Raw genomic sequence first — 21,390 nt, 5'->3', positions numbered from 1 at the left:
TTGTGGTACATAAATGGTACATTTTCGAACATACTAACTTTACTGGTCCAGTGAGGATCTGGTTCAGTGTTTTTTGAAATATCTGGTTATTTTTGTCCACGATTGTCGCGAAATTTTTTACCCCTGAAACGAGTCAAAACCACTGGTCAAAACAGTTCTGGAATCTTTTGCATGTCTGCTCAAGGCTTTGAAATGGCGACGTTCAAACTTCTGCTTTTCAGCGACATTTTTACGCGAATATTGAACTGAAACGCTTGTTTTGGTAAGTAGATTTATTGCGCACTCATTCGTACACATACTTCGTGTATATTTTGTTTAATATCGCGACGCAGAGGCTTCCTAAATATGTTTATATTTCCTTCTATGACATGTGCATTTTGACAGCTTTAATAAGCATCGCCAAATATTGTGTGTTTCACGCATTTATATCGGCGAGAAACATGAACATTCCCTTATATAATTTAGGTAATTTCATGCTTTGAATAATGAAACAAAGCGACATTTGTCGCGCGTTTTAATTGCCATTTTTATTGGCGTCATAATATTTGGAGTTTCATTGTTAAACCTTTTTTAAACATTGCAAAATTAACAATGCCCGGTCAATGGCAACTTGCTCGCTTTTTACGCAGCGTGTAGGTGCAAGTTCTGCCACGAAGTTGAAACAGCGCTTGTTAATTAAACGTCAGGATTACAATACTTGTAATCAAATGAAATAATTTTACGACGGCAATTTGAAAAGGGAGATCGGGAAGAATTACAACAGGTTGGCAAACATTTGTTTATGACTGTGGTCAGACTCTCGTCTGGGAATGAGGAATCGTTTCAACGCTAAGGTGGCTTATCAAACAGGCAAATATTTGCCTATAAAAGTTGTATTCGAGCTCTTGGTATATTTGTTCATCCGTCAACGTCGCTTCTGGCGATAAATTAGCTGTATAAGTTGATAAAACCCATGTAAGCCTGCTGGCTACTTCCGGGTATATAGTACTATTGTATAATTTGTTTAAAAGGAAGGTTTAACAATCCTCCTAAATATTTCGCAATTGCATAAAAGTCTACGTTGTTTTTTTAATTTCCATGCAATAGAAGGAAAGTTTTAGATCAATTTTGACACCGATATTCTGCAAACTAAATTTTCACAACGCAATAAAATAAACTAAAGAGAAAGTGAAATGGATTTATAAAAAGTACATACTTCTGTAAGGGGGTGATGACACATTGGGAGGAAGTAATAGCAATATGATACATAAGCAATATGATACAATAGGTGTATGCCCATGAATTGCCTATACTCCAAGGCACCAGAGGATTTTAAATAAAGCATTTATTATCTGGAAGTACAGAGTTAAAATGCTGGTGAAGTGTGCCAACTGCATATACATATATATACATATTTCAAGTGATATCCCCTCTTGTTTGCATACTTGAATTACAAGTGTTTATATGTGGACAAATTACCTTTTAGATAAACTACCTTTTTTGCTCAGACTGACTATCTATGTTGTACATAATATCAGCAAATATTGAATATGTATTATGTAAATCCACAATAGCACTTCTTAATATTTCATAAAAAACAAATTTCAAAATTACAAGTCATTTTGAGATTCAAACAATTTTTTAACATATAACATTTTTGAAAATTTACAATTTTCACCTGCTTTTTGTTTGGGTCATATATTGATTCTTGAGATGATCTATTTTCGACATTTGTTTTTTTTTACTTTCCCTTTTATTTTTACTTTCCTTTTTAAATTGGCAGCTGGTCATGGTTTTCAGTGTTTCATAGTAAATATGTGATATTGAAAGCTTAATTAGCATTCTGAGTTAAGTAAGGGAAGGCTGGCGACCTCAGAGGAACTTTGGCCCTTTCAGCAAGGAACTTTCAGTGTACAGATACCTTTTAACATATCTGTTCATGTCTGTCCTAATCTGTTAATGCTTTACTTTAGAATTAAGTAGAATTCTATGTTTATTTTTTACTAGTTCTGAATTTTGGACATTGAAGATCTGATGATATGCATGCATCAGTTTTACAGCATCCTTGTATGTAACTACAATTGTAACTTGTCTCTTGCATCATAATCATTTCTTACCAGTTACATCAATGCGTTAATTTTGTTTTACAGCACTGGCTAATGCGATGGGGCAGGATAATGGACAAGATGGGGACATTGATGATTTAACATGCATTCACGTAAAAACCTCTTTCTTTCTGCATTTTTCCCAACACCAATCAAACACTCACTGATTCTGAATCATGTATATGTGAATCATTGTGTAAATATTGTCATAAGCTTTTCATAACTTGAATGCTTTGTTCACTGCCTTGTTCTTTACAATTTTTCTGTTTTTAGTGGGGTTACCTGAATGTCTTGCAACTAAATGATGTTACAGGAAAAAAGATAAAGGTACTTGTAAATTGAATAAAATTTTTCAAAAATGACATTAATTTGTCAATTTTTATCCATAAAATGGGGGTGTAATCAAACTTAACAATGATAACATATAATATTTTATTCATTTAATATTTTGTTGAAAATTCTTTGTGAAAATATTATTAGCATCCACGTTGGCAGACATTTTGGACAGACTTGTGTGGCTCAACACTGCGTCTTTATAGGGTAGGTTCGAAAGCATTTCTTCTGTATTTGTTTCTAATTAAGTTGTTGACATTGACACAGGAAATCATTTGCTATGTTCAGGACACATCCTTGCCTGAAAGCAATAATGCTTTCCCACCATCAACAATGATTGGTCCAAGACCAGAGGTGAGTTGGGGAAAATCTTTCTTGCATTTTTACTGTGTGTAGATGTACTAATTAAGCAGCAACAAGTAAAAGGTAAAGTGGTGTATTAGAATTAGTTTAATAATGGAACAAATGTTTTATTTTATTTCATTGTAGAGTCAAATCAAGTATGCCTTCTTCAGTTTGAAAAATGGAAATTTGAAAGACTGTGATGGAATAGACAAGGTATGCCCGGCCTGTTTTACTGTATGGTTTGAAGAGAATACAGTTCTCAAACTGCCAAACAAATTTATTGCTTTTTTTAAGTGATGGCAAATGAGCATATGAATTAGGAATTGTTTGTCTTTTTAGTCTCCTAAACTGAGCAGAAAGCAAAAAATTGGACGAAAGCATGTCTTGCAGATTATATTGTCAAATTTTTCCATCTATTTCTTGCAAGCACCCACTATGTCTTCATTCTACAGATGGTGAGAATTATAGGAAATGGTTGTATTCTGGTTGTATTGTATGATTAAATTGCATTACCTGCTATATAATGTAACTTTTTAAAAATATCTTACAGGAGGACAAAATTGCAGTCCAGTATAGACCATGCTGATGCTGATGAGGTAGAGTGTTATATTTTTAACCATAATGCGAGAATTATCTGGTGTTGGAAAAAGTACAATGCTGAACTGAGTTTGTGGAAACTTCTTTTCCACAGATAATAAAATTAGTCTTGTATTAATTCCGGTGATTAACATCTAGAATTGACTCAATCAATTGAGTACCATTTAGTGCTTGTAACATAGGATGAAATTTTTCTTTTCATCAAAAACCCACCTTTACTTTGCACTTCCTTTTTTATGCACCATTGAATTTGGAACAGAACTTCTATGGTAAGTTCTGTGATTGAAAGGAAATTATGAAATATTTTAGTATTTGTGTATTAACTTAAGTTAAAGTTTTTAAGCACGTGAGATATGACGTGATGTACAATGAGCGAAAACATGGATGTTTTAATCTTAGACAAGCAGTTACGGGATGCAAAGATGGCAATTTACGAACAACAGAGAATTTGTATCCAGCCGTAAGTCATTTTTGTATTGACCATTTTGGTGTTGAATAAAAAAAACATTAGTTGGTTGTAGTTAGTGTTTGATGGTCATTGTCTGATTGGTCGGTTTCATTGGTTGTACATGGTTGGTTGTTGGTCAATCAGTTTGGTAGTGGTTGGTTGTTTAGTTGGAGGGTGATTGGTTAGTGGTTTAGTTGGCTAATAGTTAATTGGTTATTAGTTGATCATGGTTGGTTGGGTCAGTAGGTTGGTCAGTCATTTGGGTTATTTAGTGTTTCTTTGGTTGTTGGCCAATCAGCTTGTAAGAGGGTGATTTGTTATAGTTGTTTAGTTGGATAATAGTAAATTGGTTATTAGTTGATTGTGATTCTTTCGTTTGTTACAGGTCAAACTAGTTAGTTTGTTGTTAATGATCTTATCAGCTTTAAGTTAATCAGTAAAAGTTTTTGTTGACGCAAATTTATTCTAATTCCAATTAGAACGCACGCTAATGATCGGGACTCAAAGGACGGAGGTATTTATTTTGGATTCCGCAAATAATTCGATTCCGAGTCAAAATTCATTAATCTTCGGCGCATCTTTCACTAAAAACTGCCCGTTTTAATTACCTTCTCTAGAAAACGTCTCATCCTTTTCTCCGCCTTGCGACCCCCGTGTTGCAGCACTCAAGGTGGGATCAATACTGCTTAATGAAACATACTATGTTTTTATCTAACAATAATAACTATACTTTGTATATTCCTAGGAAAAACTTCAGGAAAAAAGACAATTACTGATTCAACTGGAAAACCAGGAGAGAGATTTTCTTGGCGCTGACAATGAAAGCGAATGTATGTTGACACAGTTTAAATTCTATCTTTTCTCTGTTTAAATCTTCACTAGTTTTTGACATGTCCGTGTTTCCCTCCCTCAGGGATAGTCCCGCTCAGCTTGTGTGCAGAATTAGCCCATTTCAAATAACTTGCACTGAAATGGCTACAGTTTAAATGGATTTATTTATATGAAAAATAAAGCCTATTATTTTGGGTGCAATCTCTCCTCAAAATAGAAGACATCAGGGGTGCTTACCATTTACTTTGGGGAATCGGAATTTCCGGCCGGAGGAGCAAATGGTACAAAGAATTTCTATCAGAAAGCTTCAAAATTTCTGATGGGATTTTCTTGTACTATTCGTTCTTCCGACCGGCGTTTCCGATCCCCCAAAGAGAGGGTTAGTACCCCAGAGACTCTTGATTATCTTTCATGGGAGAAAACAAACAAAAATTACCTGTGACCGTTGTTTCTCTGTTGTCTTCGTAGCTACTGTGAAAAGAATTGAGTTTTCTGCAACAGCTTCCAAGAATTATTTTCTGTGTGTTGGTCGACATGACACCCTGATTCCTGAGGGACAAACGTTCACCGTGTTTGGTCTGCTACCCAATGGACGTTGGAGGTGTTTTATGGATAAAGACGAACGGCTGGGATCTTGTAAGGATTCTAATGGGGATAACAACTACACCTATCCGTTGATCGGTAGTGTACCGTCAAGTGTCATTGTTGAACTAAATCAGCCGTGTAGCATCAAAGATTACGTTGATAGCCTTTCCGTTTCGTCAAACGAGACTTCACCCCCCGGTACGCCTGCTGATGATCTATCTACAAATTCGCCCGAGCCCTTCACCTTTGACGGCCTAAAGCCGCCTAGTTCCCAGTCTTCACGACGTTCATCTGATGGCGTCATCAGGACTAGTTCTCAGGCTTCACAGCCGGAACCTTACTCTAACCATAGACGTGCTTGCACTCTCCCTCAATCGAGGTCACCCGTCTCTACCTCCCAAGGGAGCCCCACTCCTACCAGACCAACAAGGTTGACCCCCTCTGGCAATCAGGCATTCACCCATCGCGTGACCCGGCCCTCGGATTCTTCAATGTCACCCACCTCTCCCCAACCACAGAGTGTTTCAAATGCGATATCTGATCTCAACCGAGCGCTGGATTGTTTAGCTGCGCTCAGGCCACGATCGAGAGTCTCTTCCAATGTTTCAACATCCAGCAGAACTTCAAACTCCAGTCAAGAGGATGAGAGCTCAGATATGAGCCGTGGTTCCAGGATAGAGTTGGTCTCTGACGATGAATCAACGAATGTTGTTAAGCCAGGTAAGTAATTCATTTTCACAGACTTCTAACAAGAGAATATAGCACGAAAATCCTTACATGAAATCTAGGAGTTAATAACTAATAGAGCTATCCAGTATATAGCTATTGTTGGTTTCGTTTAGGTTTCCTCCTAGGAAGAACAGTTTAGAACTGACAGAGCTCTCCAGTTTAAATTAAGTTTAGTTTAGTTTAGGTTTTTTCCTGTAGTAACACTGGATCAAAAAGAGATGATCCTTACTGGACCTCTAGGAAGAACAGTTTAGAACTGATAGAGCTATCCAGTATAAATAAAGTTAGTTTAGTTTAGGTTACTTCCTGTGGTAGCACTGCATCAAAGAGAGATGATCCTTACTGAACCTCTAGGAAGAACAGTTTAGAACTGCTAGAGCTATCCAGAATAAATAAAATTAGTCCAGTGAAGATTACTTCTTATAGCAACGCTGTGTAAATTTATTGTTTATTCAGATGCGGTTGTTCGTAGAAGGAAAAAACGGGACATTCACATCTCCCGGAAACTTCATGCAAAAGGAATCAGTATTATCGTCGGTTCCTCGAGCTCCTCTGAAGGTAAACTGAATTAAATGCATTTAAAAAGTATCAGGGGATATCGTGAGATTGGAAAACATTGAATATTGAACATTTATTTATGCACGCTAAAATATTCGGTGTTATTTATTTACATCTGGAGAAAAATGCATCAAAAGTTCAAACTGAGTTTAGTAAAGAAGATAGGAAAATTGTCAATTTAAACATATTCTTTTCTAGATGAAGATGATTGTGAGGAAGTGAAAATAACGCCACAAAGTAGCGATGAACCATGCAAGAAAACGGACACCATTACCTCAAGGTAAGAATGGGTAAATTTTTACAATAAGTTGTTGTTTGTGGCTTCGTTCCAATCGGAACTTCGCATTTTGTCGATACAATATATAAAGTAGTCAAAATACTAAAACCTCTTACAAGTTCTAATGATCTACTAAACTGGAAAACTGACGATATATTTCACTTTTATTTACCCTTTCGTTCATCTGAATTCTGAATTCAATACAAAATACTTTCAAACAATCAACAGAGTGACACACTAATCCAGTCATTCAGTATAGATCAGTAACAACTCACTACGAGAATCGTGATATATCACGTGGATACTAACACTCCAACAGTAAACCAACCTTAAAACTAAAGCGTTTCAACACAATAGTCTTAAAGTTCCGGCCACATTAATCATGATTCATAGCAGGTTCTTCTAATCCCGCTGGGGCGTCCTGTGGCGTACGTTTTAAAACAATGAATGTGCTCGTTATCGGAGTAAATATGTTTACAAAACAAGCGGCCAATGTTCTTTTTGAATGTCAAAACCGATTTCATTTCATATTTTTTGTTCGCCCACGAAGGATGTTTTTCACACAATTAGTGCAGCAGTCAGACCTGATCATTAAATCGTTTATCATTCTGTCTATTTGGATATCACTCCATCTTTTGCATTAAAAAGATGAAAAAAAACATCGCGACATTTCGACCCAAGGCCTTCTCCAGGAGAATTAGTTTCTAGCTAATATTTTCTATCAGCGCTCCTGGCAGCTTTCGAGTCGAAACGTCGAGGAGCTTTTTATTTTTATTTTTTTACTTGAATTCCAACTTCTTTCCTGATCTTACCTTAAAATCAATTTGTTTAAGAATCTCGATTACTAAAGATTATGAGATAATGCCAAGCTTCTGTCTTGGTTATGGACATTATCTATATTTAATATCTCGTCTCATTTAATGGCCTTTGTCGATAAAAATTTACAAGTTTTAGGTTACTGATTGATCTGACATTTTCAAAACTTCAGTCTTGAGGCTAGACTATCACCTGCACTTGTTTGAAAGCATAAGGGGTAAAGACATATACGCGCTTATAACATTTATAATTTAAGATATTTTTCCACGTTTGAGAACGTGAGAGTATTTCACCTAAAATCGCCCCGTTCGTTGAGCTAAGACTATCAGGAATTTAGTATGAACCAGATGGTTCGTCGTAATTCGTGCTTCATGGCTAACCGCGGGCTCAAATTTCAACCTTTTCATGACCACAACAGGGCACTCCAGGGGTCATCTCACCTGCGCTAATTACTAATCGCCATAAAATCGCCCAGCTCCGCCAACAAACAAGAGAGCTAATAATTTACATCAGGCATTACTAGCTGTAGACATAATGTTCGCCCTTGAACGTTTGGACTTGTCTGAAAACTCTAATCTACTATAATTTTCACCTTCCGTTTCATTGTAAGTTAGAATTTTTTCCGTATTATCACTCTAATACGAGATTCACACCAACACTAAACCGTTTATGCTTAAAACTGAAAAACTGCTTGAGTCTGTTTGTCTTGGGCAAATCGCTAGCCTAGAATTTACCATTCACACAGAACACGACTCGTGGTCGAAAAGATATTTCAGTAATGTATGGTATGATAGCCATGAGGAAGCAACGACATTTGTTTTGACTACTTTAAATCATTTCCTCTGCCAAAAAGCCGAGGTTTACAATGTTCTTTTGCATTAAGTAAGCCTCACGCTGTCATCTTGGCGAAGTTCGATCACAATAACCTTGCTAATGTTGACAAAAACATACTTAAATGCATTGCTTAAACCGACAAACCTTTTTTCGCACCATTTCGAAATATCCAAGTAAGGCGATCATGAATTGCTCGTATTGTCGTGATTAATTAGGAATTTGCTGATTAAGCAAAGTTGATTATGACTTTAGCAAGGATTTGGTGAAAGTTTATTCCATTCCATTACGAGTCACAGCTATAGGCTTGCGTGCCTTGATCGGTCTAGCAAAAAGTTGAATGTTTAAAAAATCTGGTGAAAATGTTATTTATTTATTTATTTCTTATCAATCTTTTTAAGTTAAACAGGATTCGTACACCTGCATGACCCCGGCTATAGGTTAGCTACATGCATTAGCGTTGGGTTAGATAAAAAAAAACAAAAAAACAGGATCACAAACTATTTATATATTTATATATATTATATCAGAGTGATATAAGCCAGCCACAGATAAGGTTTAATACTGCCTGTCAGACTGTGAGGAACTGTTTAAAGCTGTTTTCCCGGATTGGTAAACAAACGAGAACTCTAACGTGGGAACAGGACTAAGTTTGACCCATGACTAAACTACAGACGCAGGATAAAAATCCCCGCATTTTCCAGAACCTTTAACATCACGTCTATTTTTGCGAGTTGACGTGTTTGAGGACGAAAACACCATTCAAGTTTAATATCTGTGAAAAGAAGTTTATTTGGGAGGGGGGAACAGGATTCAGTCTTAAGTATGTGAGAATGATGTTGCAAGATCTTGGTAATTATTGAACGTATTGGCCTACGGCGATTACGTTGATTAATTAATTTTCAACGTTTAAGATATCTTCTTCAAGTAGTTTAGACACAAACCATGAATGACTAGCACAGTTGAGATATCTTTTTCGGGTAGTTCACTGAGAAACAAACCACGACAGCTTATTAGAATACTACCTACACTGGACCACTACGATTGAGATATCTTTCTCAGGTAGTTCAGACACAAACCACGACAGCTTATTGTAGAATACTACCTACACTGGACCACTACGTTTGAGATATCTTTTCAGATAGTTCAGACACAAACCACGACAGCTTATTGCAGAAGACTACCTGGACCAACATGTTTGAGATATCTTTTTCAGGTAGTTCAGACACAAACCACTACGGTGGTCCAGTGTAGTTAGTATTCTACAATTAAGCTGTCGTGATTGGTGTCTGAATTACCTTAAAAAAAAGCTCTAACGTGCATGGTGGGCCAGTGGCGGCGGAATTTTACATTAAACTTCATCTCCGTATATCTCACACAAATGACAAGTAATGCACTTGTGTTTGTCATTCACGTCCGGGAGAAATCATTTATCTTCCAACAACAGCCTATATTTGTGCTCGTAACGATGCAGTTTCCCTCCCCGTTTCCTCTGCACTTTCCACACCACTTAATTGCCTTATCACAGTAAGTTAGTAACAAGTATTTAATGTGTTCAAGTCAGCCATTGACACTTGGTAACATTATACCACAGTCTTTTAAATCACTTTTTGACTGCGGTCTTGTGGCAAGTCGTTAACTCAATTCCTAAATATTTTGTTGCTGTGATCGTTGTGTGAAGTGATACAAACTGGAGTGACGACCGAACAGATGATAGAAGATTGTTTGCCGACCTCAGAATATGGGAGGGTCTTCTACAATTATTTGGTCTCTTAACAATCCGGTGACATCTTCGCGGATGTGATATAACCCGCACTCTGATTCACCTGGGCTCTCTTCCTAGCCTTAACTGAGACTAAAATCCAATCAAACCCGCGAGCCATTTCTGGAGCTTTTTTTTGAAATATTGTTTGTCATTAGAGGATTTAACAAGGCTTGTCAGTACATATTTCTTTCTGCTCCCGGATCAAAGTGCTTATGACCGAAAATACTTGGCTTTGTACAAGTTTTCTTATAGGATTAACAGAACCCACTTAGTTCATTGTACTTTTACCCGTCGCGTCCTTTTTCCTTAAGAAACAATGCACACAATTCTCACACCGTGACATCTTTTAAACAATGCATTACATGGATTCCTTGAATATTGTGTTAATCTCAATGATCTAAGGTCTTTCTTTAAAGTATCAGTCGATTATATTCACGGGCTATTACGGCCCACCTAATTATATTCTAACTTACCAAAGCCGACATAATTATATAGATTTTCCTTTAGTTACAGTTTTGATAAAATACCTTATGAAGACCTTAGTATCCTTACTTTAACTTTTTCTTACCAACATCTTTCTAATATGATACAGTAATAATACCTTATCAATCTATTTCCTTCCTGACTGACACCATACTTTACCAAACTTATTCAATACCTAAGGCAGTAACACTCTGCCAATATCTTACGAATTAACGTTGTGAGCCTAACATTATCTTAATTCACTAATGCCTTGTCTTACCAAAGCCATATCTTCGCTATCAAAAACCTTTCCTTGCAGTTATCATCCAACACCTGATCCTTCCAATACGTTACCAATATACGCCTGATCTTACTGATAGCTAACCAATGACTTCCCGACCAATCCTCACCAGATTTGGTCACTGTGTGACCATACCTTTACCCTGTAACTAACCAAAAAATTGCGATGCTTAGCCACGCCACTTCGGCCTTGGCTGCCATGCCAATATACCCTTACCAAAAAACTTCCATAACCAATACCTTACCAGTGTGTTTCCAAAACCACACAGACTTTTCCAAAATCTTACCATACTAATACGTTGCACAATTCCTCCAAATTACGCCCAAAACGGTCCTGCAACCAACAACACAGTTTCCAGACTCCAAAACTCCAAAGCATGACTACAGTTTTACCATCGCCCCCATCGGCGACAAAAACAGGAAATCGATTAAATCACCTTAATCATAATTGCGGTTTCTACCCATTGCTTGCATTTCAGAACCAGAGTGCTATACAAAACCTCACTAGTTTTCTTAAGCGGTCATGTTATGAATCCGGAAAAGCGGCTTACGCACTCTAAACTGTGTTCATAGTTGATACTGCACCGCATAAGGGCCACGCGAGCGTACACGGCTCTACACTCGACGCGATGACTTGGATTTCAAACACGCTCAAAATCTGCAATCTCTTTTCCTGTTACAGAAAGATCGGCGGACTACATTCTTCGAAAGAAAAGCTCACAGAGAAAGACACAAAAGGTTTGTAATGCTTTAAATTATTTGGGAAAAACCTCGTGACACCGGTAGATCGTTCTAACTAACACACACATACATATGGCCTATGTTTGTTTTTGTGCAGTTTAATCAACTCATCTACCCGTTAAACGCATTTCTGAGCACTGGCTGTAAGTTTAAAAGCCATTGATAACCTATGCACATTTGCTAACGATGATATGTCGACAGAGTCACTAAAATGTCACTTCGAAGATTCTGAGTTTTGTTCCAAGCAGTTTAGCGCAAGTTTATAACATGTGTTTGCAAAAACGCGAAGTCATACCTGAGGGGTTTCCTCTGAGTCTTTCGCTCGCGTTTATAAAATGCTCTGTCTGTCAAGCATTCAATATTTACCCCGTGATATTTCTATAAAATTCAAACGATTGAAGGGGCTTTAATGTACCTTGCGTGTCAACAAGACATATGCGAAATTAATTTAATAATTTCCAACAGGCAGAGTCTTGGAAGATGTCACGTTTCGACTTTCGTGTTTGCATATGCGATAGGTATCAAATGGCTCAATGCTCGTGTCAAAGCATTATATGGAATCTATTGATAAACGATGTAGATTATTCACATCTAAACGATCTTCGGTTAAATAAACACGCTGTTTATTCATCGCACTTGGCATTCGTTTAGCCAAAGTTGCGTGATTTTCGATGCACTTTGCAACAGATGTGAATGTTGTTGTCAGGCGCAATTAAACTTTTTCTATGAAACTTAATACCGTCGAAGTTTCAGCAAAATAACTTTGCCAATGTAAACATGCAAGTTTTAAGTTTATATCTCGAATGTGGTTTGCAGTGAAACTAAAAGTCACTAGTTTATTTAAAACAGTGAGGTATTGTAGGATATGGTTAGCACACGAAAAATATTAGGAAAATTGGATGCAGGCCCGTGCGCTACCCACAAAATAGGCACCTTAGGAATACTGCTCTTGATTTTGTCTTGAATGAAGATGACAGTTCTTCGGCTTCTGATGTTAATACCTTAATGGGGTTTCTCTTCGTAAAATGATCTTTATCAGAGAGGAGTTATTTATCTGAGATTTCAACTTAGCGCAAATCACACGTCTCTTGCATGATGATTTTCACAGTCTATTATAAAGTTGGTTGCCGGCCAAAACATTTACCGAAACGTTTAATGGAAATGCGGAAACCTATATCCTGAAGAGCTGCGATGTGTTTTCTCAGTAAAATGTACAACATTTTAAATGTTAAATTGAAATCTCTGCATCCGTGTACATCTGTATAGTTCGCTGTGTTTTTTTACTGTAACTGCTGACGAGATAAAAATCGGAGCAGAGATGTGAAATATGTCTATGACTATGGCTTATATGCATGAAGTTCGTAAAAAGACCGAAAAGCATACAACATATTTGACATTTTGAAACTCTTAAAAGTATCCTTTTTTGAAACGGATGCATGTGCCATTTGTTTAACAATTTGATAAGTTTTATATCTTGTTTATGTTGTTTAAATTTCCAAGTAAGATCCTCCTAAGTTACATGGAGTTAAACAAGTTAAACAAGCAGTGAATCCATACAATTTACTGGTGTATCAGAACTCATTTTTTCATTTTTTCAAAGCCTCGAAACTGTAAAAGCGAATTATTACATCCATTGAAAATGCGGATTTCTTTCAATCTTTTGAAGAAAATGAATAACCTTAGTGAATCTCAGCAACTTCACAGCAACTTATAGTAAACCTGTAGACACTTTTGAAATCGAATTTTTTGATTTTTTACCACACCTCGGTCATGTTGTTTTGCCCATGACGTGACTAACTGTTAGACGCGTGGGAATCTCATAAGTTCGGTCAGACACCCTGCAATGAACATGACCCATCCCACAGCGAAATAACTGATATTAAAATCGATATTTTAATTATCAATTTTTTTATAATCTCTAAGAATCCTGAAGGGTCATTAGTATATGTGTTAAATACCTAAGGTCAGGATCTCTCAGATACGGTAAACTGTATATATAAATCTTCATAATTAGGCTATTTGATCCTTGTGATTTTTCCTCCCACATCAGTCTCTGTATATGTATGTTTAGGCGTTTTGTAGTTCCCATATTACAGCATAGTATATTAAATAATGTCACCACTGCTTGGGTTAATGTGTAAAACATAATGATTAGTTTAAGAGGTATTTTTTCTCCAAAACTTTAAGTCGTTATACCCAGGTTTTTATCAGTACATTTGAATTAAGCTAACAGAATATCTTACGATATTGTATTATTGAACTGTTGAACAGCGCTGTATTTTTATATAAAAAGAAATTAGACTAAAATACACATTCTATATATACAGCATATATACTCAGTTTAATGGAAGTACATTTTTTTCCCGTTAAAATACCAATTTGTTTGTTTTTATACAACTGTCATGGTTAGTGCTTAAGTAGTTAAACTCTTTCACAAGGTTAGTGAAATTTGAATGAATTTCAAGTGTTGTGTTTGTGGATTTTGTTTAATCGTAATAAAAAGTGATTTTAAAAAATGGATAAGTTAGTTGGGCGTTGGTGTAGCAAACGAAAGGTCGCGGGTTCGATTATCACCGTGGGCAAGATAATTTTGCTTGCCTTCATGATTCATATTCAGAGCAGCATCATCACAATATTAATTCACCTTTATAAATATATTTTTCACGTAATCGTTTCATTTAGTAGTATACTCATCTTTGCTTATAATGAAGTTAGCCATAAATAGGGGGACGTTTTGTTCCGCATTCCCATATACTGATTCGAATTACTTCACAACACAACGCTTACATCAATCTTTAGCATGTCATCGCGTGTTATTAACTGTGGTTTGACAGAGTCCCGCGTTTTTTTAATTAAAGTGCTCTACTAAACCCAATTAAAAATTAAGTAAACGAACCATCATAAGTCACCATCAACAACCACCCAAAATTTTCACAACATCTGTGTTCTCGTTTGAACATCATGTTGAATTTTCTTTGCTGAGACTCTTTACTATAATTTCTTCCCATTTCTAGTTGCAAAAGCCTAAACTTTAGACGGTAAATTTATTTAGGAACTAATACTAGTGAGTCCAAGATGTTGACAACCGACTGCCAAATGCGGTTGAATATTTATTTCTAACATTTGCAAATACTTAGGGCTAATGCTTGACATTTCAAATTCATTGCAAATGATTTTATATTTAAAGTAATTTTGTGTCGCAAGTTTCATTTGAAGACCCACATTCAAGAAAGTTGACTTAAAACGTCGACCTAATCAGCTTTCTAGAAATTTTATCGATCATGTGTGGTATTCAGCCAAGCTAAATCTAGCCCATTCAGTTTACCCAACATTGCACGTCGACACAGTCACACAGATGCCTGCATGTGTTGGTTGGCTAAGAGTAGAACGAGGGAGGGCACATTTCAATTCGAAACGAAGCCAAAAATTTTCATTAAAACTGTGTTGAAACAATAAACACTTTATTTAAAAGAACCGACTTTGGAAGGCTTCACAGTGTGTGGTCTCCAACTGAGCTCTATTCGACCTCATTTTTGCCCAGCGGTCGAGCAAGGGTCACGTTTGACGTCATTAGCCGTTTACCAACGGGAAGTGAAGGAAATTGATTCGAGTGCTTGCGGCCGTCTCTGTGGGAACTGGAAATAACGGGAATTACTCTTCGGTGCCGTTTTCACATCACGCGTTCCGCATTGTTTGCAAATTAATCATAACACCAGTCTGGGAAACTTGTAAATAGAGGATATTATACAGGAAAACGCATTTCAGCAGTTTTGTGTCTAGAACTTACCACGCAGGGCGTAATGCGACCAGCTGACGACAGTGGTTTGAGACAGAACATGTGAATTTCGACCACTGACTTCTACCTACCTTTTTGAAAAACCAAATGATTAAGCTTCGTATTAAACAAATTTAGAAATCCGACCTCACTGAAAATGTTTTAGCTGCCGTTAAATGTGTGAACTATTTTGTAAAATGTGTTTTTATCGTTACAGCTGTGAAATCATCGCCGGAAAACACAAGCAAGCTTCCAAATGGAGACAGGTGAGAACCATTACTTGAATCCATCTTGACTTTCTTGACTTGAGTCTATCCTCGTTCCCAGCTTTTTCGCGTACTGCGTGTGACTTGCTCCAACCGTCCGTCAACTGGTTTAGTTTTTACGGCGGAGAATCCTGAATTAGCAAACCACGGTGCTTGTAAATGTGTCTGCTGTGAGACCCGTTTACACTACACTCAATTTATCGGAACGGCATAGCTGAAATTATCCAGGCTACCAATACACGGCCGAGCACGGATGAAATTGGTACGGGTTCTTATTTTGGCCAGACTGTCGTAATGAATTGAGTGTAGTGTAAACGGGTCAGTCAGTTCACTACTTTTATGAACACGTCCTTCATCTTTGGAAGTTAGTCATAACAGAGAATTAATTTTGTCAATCTTTAACCAGACTGGACTGAGTCTGAATAATGCTTTAATGTTTTTCAGGGCCAAAATTGATATACCAACGACGACCACCGACCTTTTACGGGAGTTCTCCGAGAACGGTTGTTATGGTGAACCAATCAGAAACAGTGTAACTCAAGCGCAGTTCAAACCTCTGGCAAGGTAATGAAGTTTGGGTAAATGTAAACACAACAAACAATAAATAAAAAGTAATATACATGGTATGGTATCGTATCGTATCGTATCGTATCGTATCGTATGGTATCGTATGTCATATTGCATTAGACTGGAACATAGAATCATGTTTGATAATTATTTCTGCAGCCACGAAATCCCTCCGCCGCTACACCAGAGGCGAACGTTGCAAATGACGAGAGAAGAAAATGAGGGATTTGGATTTGTACTACAAGTATGTACCATTACACTTTCCACCGGAATTCATGCAAACTCGTGTGATAGAGTAGAGGTTAGGTTGTCAGTACTCAGTACAGCGATTATTCCTAGAACAAGTTGTAACTCACGCCCAGGACCGAAACTAGAACGATATTTTGGGGTGGGGAGGGGTTATTCATATATTTAATTCTGCCTGACGGGTATTCTTCCAAAAGAAATCCGTCTGGAAGAACTGAATATATGAATAAACACCCTCCCAATTATGGTTCTTGTTTCGGCCCTGCTCACGCCTAGTTAGTTTATGTCAGATGGTTGAAGCGGTTTTTTGTGCCCCATTCAACGATATCAACCCAGTAAAAAGATCAAATTGATTCGCATTTTAACTTATTCACACTGCTCCATTCATCCCGTTTTATCTAGACGAATACAATTATACAGACAGGTGCTTACAGCGACTCAATGACGTTTATTTCAAATGTTTCTGAAGATGGCCCGGCGTATCTCGCCGGAATGAGACCAGGTAAAAGAATACGCGACAACAACTATCTGTAGTTACTATCCCACAATCATGATGAATATTAGACGTGATGAATATAATAATTATCTAGAACAAAATATCCTCGAAGAAAACAATCATTTTTTATTCAAGTTTATCCTTACACATCAGAGTTGTAATTTTCTGCTTCCAGGAGCCTATTCTATAAAACTCTTTAACTCCATTTTGCATAGTTAAATTCTAGTTAACTCAGATATACACGACTCTGATTGGCCGAGCCTGTCCCCAACCACAGTTAAAAGTTAACTAGTCTTTTATACAACTGGTCCAACTTCCTAACTGCTTCCAGGAGATGTTATTTATTGAAATTTTTGCAACTTCATCCAAGGGATGTTATTATTGAAATTTTTGCAACTGCTTGCAGGAGATGTTATTATTGAAGTGGAAAATGTGACCGTGGAAGATGAATCTCACCAAATGATTGTGGAAAAGGTGAAAAACGCTGGTCTGACCGTGAGGTTAGTGTGTATATTGTTTATTTAAGTGACCCAGAGCGGGCGTTTGTGGTCGTAATGGGACGTTTTGATAATTCAGGGGCTATTTCACTGTGCATTATTGCACGCTTTATGCAGTATTGATGCCCAAGTGTGCAGTATTGAATATGAATGCCAGCAGTATTGAAAAATAGCTTCGAAATCTAATGTGAAATTTCTCATTTTCCAGGCTCGTCGTGGTGTACAAAGACGCCATTCGTCGTATAAGGTTGTCAACGAAGCTGTTTGCATTGAAGGTAAGCACTTCGTTTTGATGGATCATTCAGACTATGGAGTAAATATTGATTTTAGCAGAAAAATGAAATCCAAGTAATAAATGAAACTCCAAATCGTAAGTGAAACTGCAAAGTTTCGTTAGGCATTATTGGATAATTGGAAGGCAGCCTTTCCAAACTCGTAAATTTTGTATATATTTGTGCGGTAAAAATAACTACTACTTTCGGAGGCCTAACCCTCAGTTATTGTTCCAGGCTATATAAAGTTCACTCTCGCGAACTCGTTTTTCTTTTTACAGGCTCGTCTTGGCGAAGCTGAGAATGCGTATGACGCTTGCACTAAGAAAGAGAACATGATTATGAGTGAGTTCTTCGATCTTTCCTTTAAACCTATGCATATGTGTGACATACATTATTACTAGACCCACACTTTTTCGAATTTGGATTTTGAGCTATCCAGTGGGCATAATAAGATCAAATTTTACCCCTGACCTTTATCTTACAGTACGCACTGGATAGACCGAATTAATATAAAAGATTTAATATAAAGTATATATTATTATATATATATATATATATATATATATATATATATATATATATATTATATATATATATTATATATATATTATATTAGTAATATATAATCGAAGGTATAAATGATATTCATATCATTTCTAGATCACGTCAAAGACCCATCAGCTCATGATATAGAGGTGAGAATGGAGGTGGTCTATATATATATTGTGATCTCCAGCGCAACCTTCGCACGTGACACGGCGGAGGTGAAAGATTCTGTCAATCAAATTAAACGAACACCAAGCGAACTTTTGCAAGAGCAACGCTCCCCGGAGTGCGGTGCGTCCACGACCGGCTACGACTTGGTACGGGAGTTCGCGACGTCTTGCGAACCCCGCATTGGACTTGACCCCGAGCGCAAAGCGACTTCGCCAAAGTACGCGAGTGACACAGCGCTAAATATGGCGAAGAAAAAAAACGAGAGCAGTCCCAAACATAAAACCTTAAAACTGTGTCAAAGGTCATCATTTGTGTCCTACATATCCCTTGATGAAACAGAGCTTGACAATTCTACAAAAACCTTGCCTGACATGACCTCGAGACGGAGGGTGAAATCAGATGGGTACGACCCTGACGATTCTTCAGACCTTGCGGAGAAGGTTGAGGACGAGCGACCCCCCCAGAAAAACGCGACTTTGCCGGCGCAAAAACGGCCAGAGTCGTACATGATCGCGCTTGGATCACAAAACGCTCTAGATACAAGTCATTTTAGAAATACACAACATTCAAGGATTGATGAATGTGATCTGGAAGATGATGGTTTTGTCTAGCTGTGGTATTACATTCTGTGTGTGCTCTATCGAGCCATAAGTCAATACCCTCAAAATCTCGTTCTGGTTACTAGGACACGCTAAGTGCACGCTTAGCCTGCCATAAACCATTCCATGTTTATAATGCCGTGGATATAGGATTTCCAAGTAAAGGCCCTTAGACTAGTGGGATTATCTAGAATTCCTGTCATCACATCGTAAGCTACTCAGGATGAACGTTAATGGCCATTAATGGCCTTTCCCGATCGACGTTTGTTCCAAAAAAGCCAATCTCTCCCAAGTCCTCCCGAAATCACCATTCTTCGTTAAACGATGTTACTCCCACCCCACCTCTTTTACATCTACCAACACCCACCTCAACCCCCCCCCGTTCCTGTCCTTAACCGTTGGTATATTCCCTCGAATAATATCCAGACGACGAGTTCAAATTTTCTATTGAGAACGTTTAAATGGTGCCGGTCTGACTGAGTTTCCTGAATGTGCATTTGATATGAAATAGTTTGGTATGAAAAGATCGAGTTGGAATCAAATTTCGCCATTCTCATACGCTAAACGTAATTGGAATATTCAATGGAGATTCTTCGTTATCTATTGATATCCAATATGTTCACAGAAAGAGAGGTCGATTTTCAACCATCCTGTCTTCGATTCTGAAAAGATCTCGAATCTAAATTGCTGATGTTTTGCAAAGGCCTGAAGAAAATTGAAATCGACACCATTCACGGAATATAAACATATGCCTTTTAACGCAAACAATCGCTGTAAATAGACAAACGTATACATTTTAATATAAAATATAAATTAGATTATAAGAATGAAACTCTTATAATAGAAGAGGTATTGTTGTCTAGTCTATTATGGGGAAGGGTGTGATATTCACCTTTTTTTTCATCGGTGAAAAATGCAATCGAATTTACCAGTTTGGTCATACCATCCAATGAGAATGGGAAATACTTTTCAACTCCGATATAGATTCTCCTTGAGCGCTAAGATTTCGTGTTGTTGCTAATGAGATTAGGGTTTTAGCAACGACTAAATATTTTTATTACAGCACTATGTCAATACGCACATCTCTTCACGCATCATCCTCCTTGAGGTAAAAAAAGATTGGTAGTAATTTGTCGTAATCTTAGACCTCACAGTTCCGTCCAAACAATTTTTTTCAAAAATTTCCCATGCTATTCTAAGTTAGATGTATCATTGCCATAATTAACGACCTCTTTCGTGGCTATAAATGCTCCATCTCTTTGGGAATTTCTATATTAAGCGATTGGAGTAATTCGAGAGGTAAGCCTAGTTTGTTTTCTTATATTATTTCGTGTTTACGTTTAAATTACAGGAAAACATAGGAAATATTATTTCATGTAAACGGTGTTAATTCCGCGCACGCAAGAGAGACAGAACAGGCCGTTTTACTGAAGGTATTGTTTTCTAATGTGGAACAAACATTGACTGGAATAATATCTGAATAGGACCACATAGGACCTAATTAATATGAAGACATAGCTGTCCTTATACAGTAATATGAATTGGTCATGTATTTATGTTACGCAATTAATGGGTCATGAATGGCCTTGTTTTTATTACTGATTTATCATTATTTCCACCAATAATCCTACTTTAATACCTTTCTATATCATCCTATGTCTATCATACGTCTATCTGTAGGTTTTGTACCTTTAATACTCCTTGCTGTACCTGCCTTCAGTGCCTTGTATCTTTATGATACGTTTTATACCATTTTACCCCTATATCCCGTGGAATACCGTCCCATACCCATTTACACTTTTGTGTATCTTCATGCACCTTTCTTCTCCTATCGGTACCATTATGTATCCCTATACACGATCATGTATCTCTCTATACCTTCACGTACCGTTTTACCCATTGCTAGCTAAATTAATACACAATCTACCTTTTCTCCATTTTTATTTCACCCTAAATTTTACCTTTATTGTCAAAGTTGAAAAAAGTCTTAGGGAAGATTATTGGGAATGTAATCAACTCTCAAATCATTTTAATTTCCTGTCAAATTTGCATAACTAAGGCAAATTAACAAACCGCATTAAAGTCAGGTAATGAAACGTGTGCTCAAATGAATATGTCAGACTTGATTTCCTGGTTTTTACCTCGATGTTTAACAACTAACAATAATACTACCGGAAGAGAAATATTGACACGAACGGCTGCTTTACTGGTTAGTTTAAACAAATTTATTTTTCGTGTAAACTTTGTCTG

At 37.1% G+C, this 21,390-nt stretch overlaps 1 protein-coding gene across 2 annotated transcripts; it reads left to right on the top strand.

Moving 5' to 3' along the window:
- Window positions 1-158: 158 nt before the first annotated feature.
- LOC114531641 lies at window positions 159-19,954 on the top strand. 2 transcript variants are annotated; one of them, XM_028553256.1, is made up of 26 exons: window positions 159-262; window positions 1,987-2,046; window positions 2,130-2,197; window positions 2,358-2,411; window positions 2,565-2,624; window positions 2,706-2,771; window positions 2,907-2,975; window positions 3,102-3,217; window positions 3,313-3,358; window positions 3,619-3,628; window positions 3,759-3,819; window positions 4,287-4,321; window positions 4,425-4,477; window positions 4,553-4,637; window positions 5,107-5,943; window positions 6,409-6,510; window positions 6,709-6,790; window positions 11,644-11,699; window positions 15,695-15,743; window positions 16,188-16,307; window positions 16,470-16,554; window positions 16,959-17,058; window positions 17,459-17,552; window positions 17,758-17,824; window positions 18,103-18,166; window positions 18,485-19,954. In XM_028553256.1, exons 2-26 carry the CDS (start codon window positions 2,019-2,021, stop codon window positions 19,150-19,152), a joined length of 3,075 nt encoding a protein of 1,024 aa, XP_028409057.1. In that variant the 5' UTR covers window positions 159-262; window positions 1,987-2,018; the 3' UTR covers window positions 19,153-19,954. The 2 variants fall into 2 exon arrangements, with proteins under 2 accessions (XP_028409057.1, XP_028409058.1); XM_028553257.1 differs by lacking the exon at window positions 159-262 and adding an exon at window positions 591-763.
- The last annotated feature ends 1,436 nt before the right edge of the window (window positions 19,955-21,390 follow it).

This window comes from Dendronephthya gigantea, unplaced genomic scaffold, assembly GCF_004324835.1.
Source record: "Dendronephthya gigantea isolate DGI-Jeju-01 unplaced genomic scaffold, DenGig_1.0 000073F, whole genome shotgun sequence".
NCBI classification, from domain to species: Eukaryota; Metazoa; Cnidaria; class Anthozoa; order Malacalcyonacea; family Nephtheidae; genus Dendronephthya; species Dendronephthya gigantea.
This window is presented reverse-complemented; position numbering and strand designations above follow the sequence as displayed.

Excerpts from the sequence above, each read along its gene's own strand:
- LOC114531641 (XM_028553256.1), top strand. The coding sequence starts at position 2,019 with ATGCATGCATCAGTTTTACAGCATCCTT. Across the intron at positions 4,322-4,424 it reads TCGGGACTCAAAGGACGGAG|AAAACGTCTCATCCTTTTCT; the intron begins GTATTTATTTTG and ends TACCTTCTCTAG. Across the intron at positions 4,478-4,552 it reads CCCGTGTTGCAGCACTCAAG|GAAAAACTTCAGGAAAAAAG; the intron begins GTGGGATCAATA and ends GTATATTCCTAG.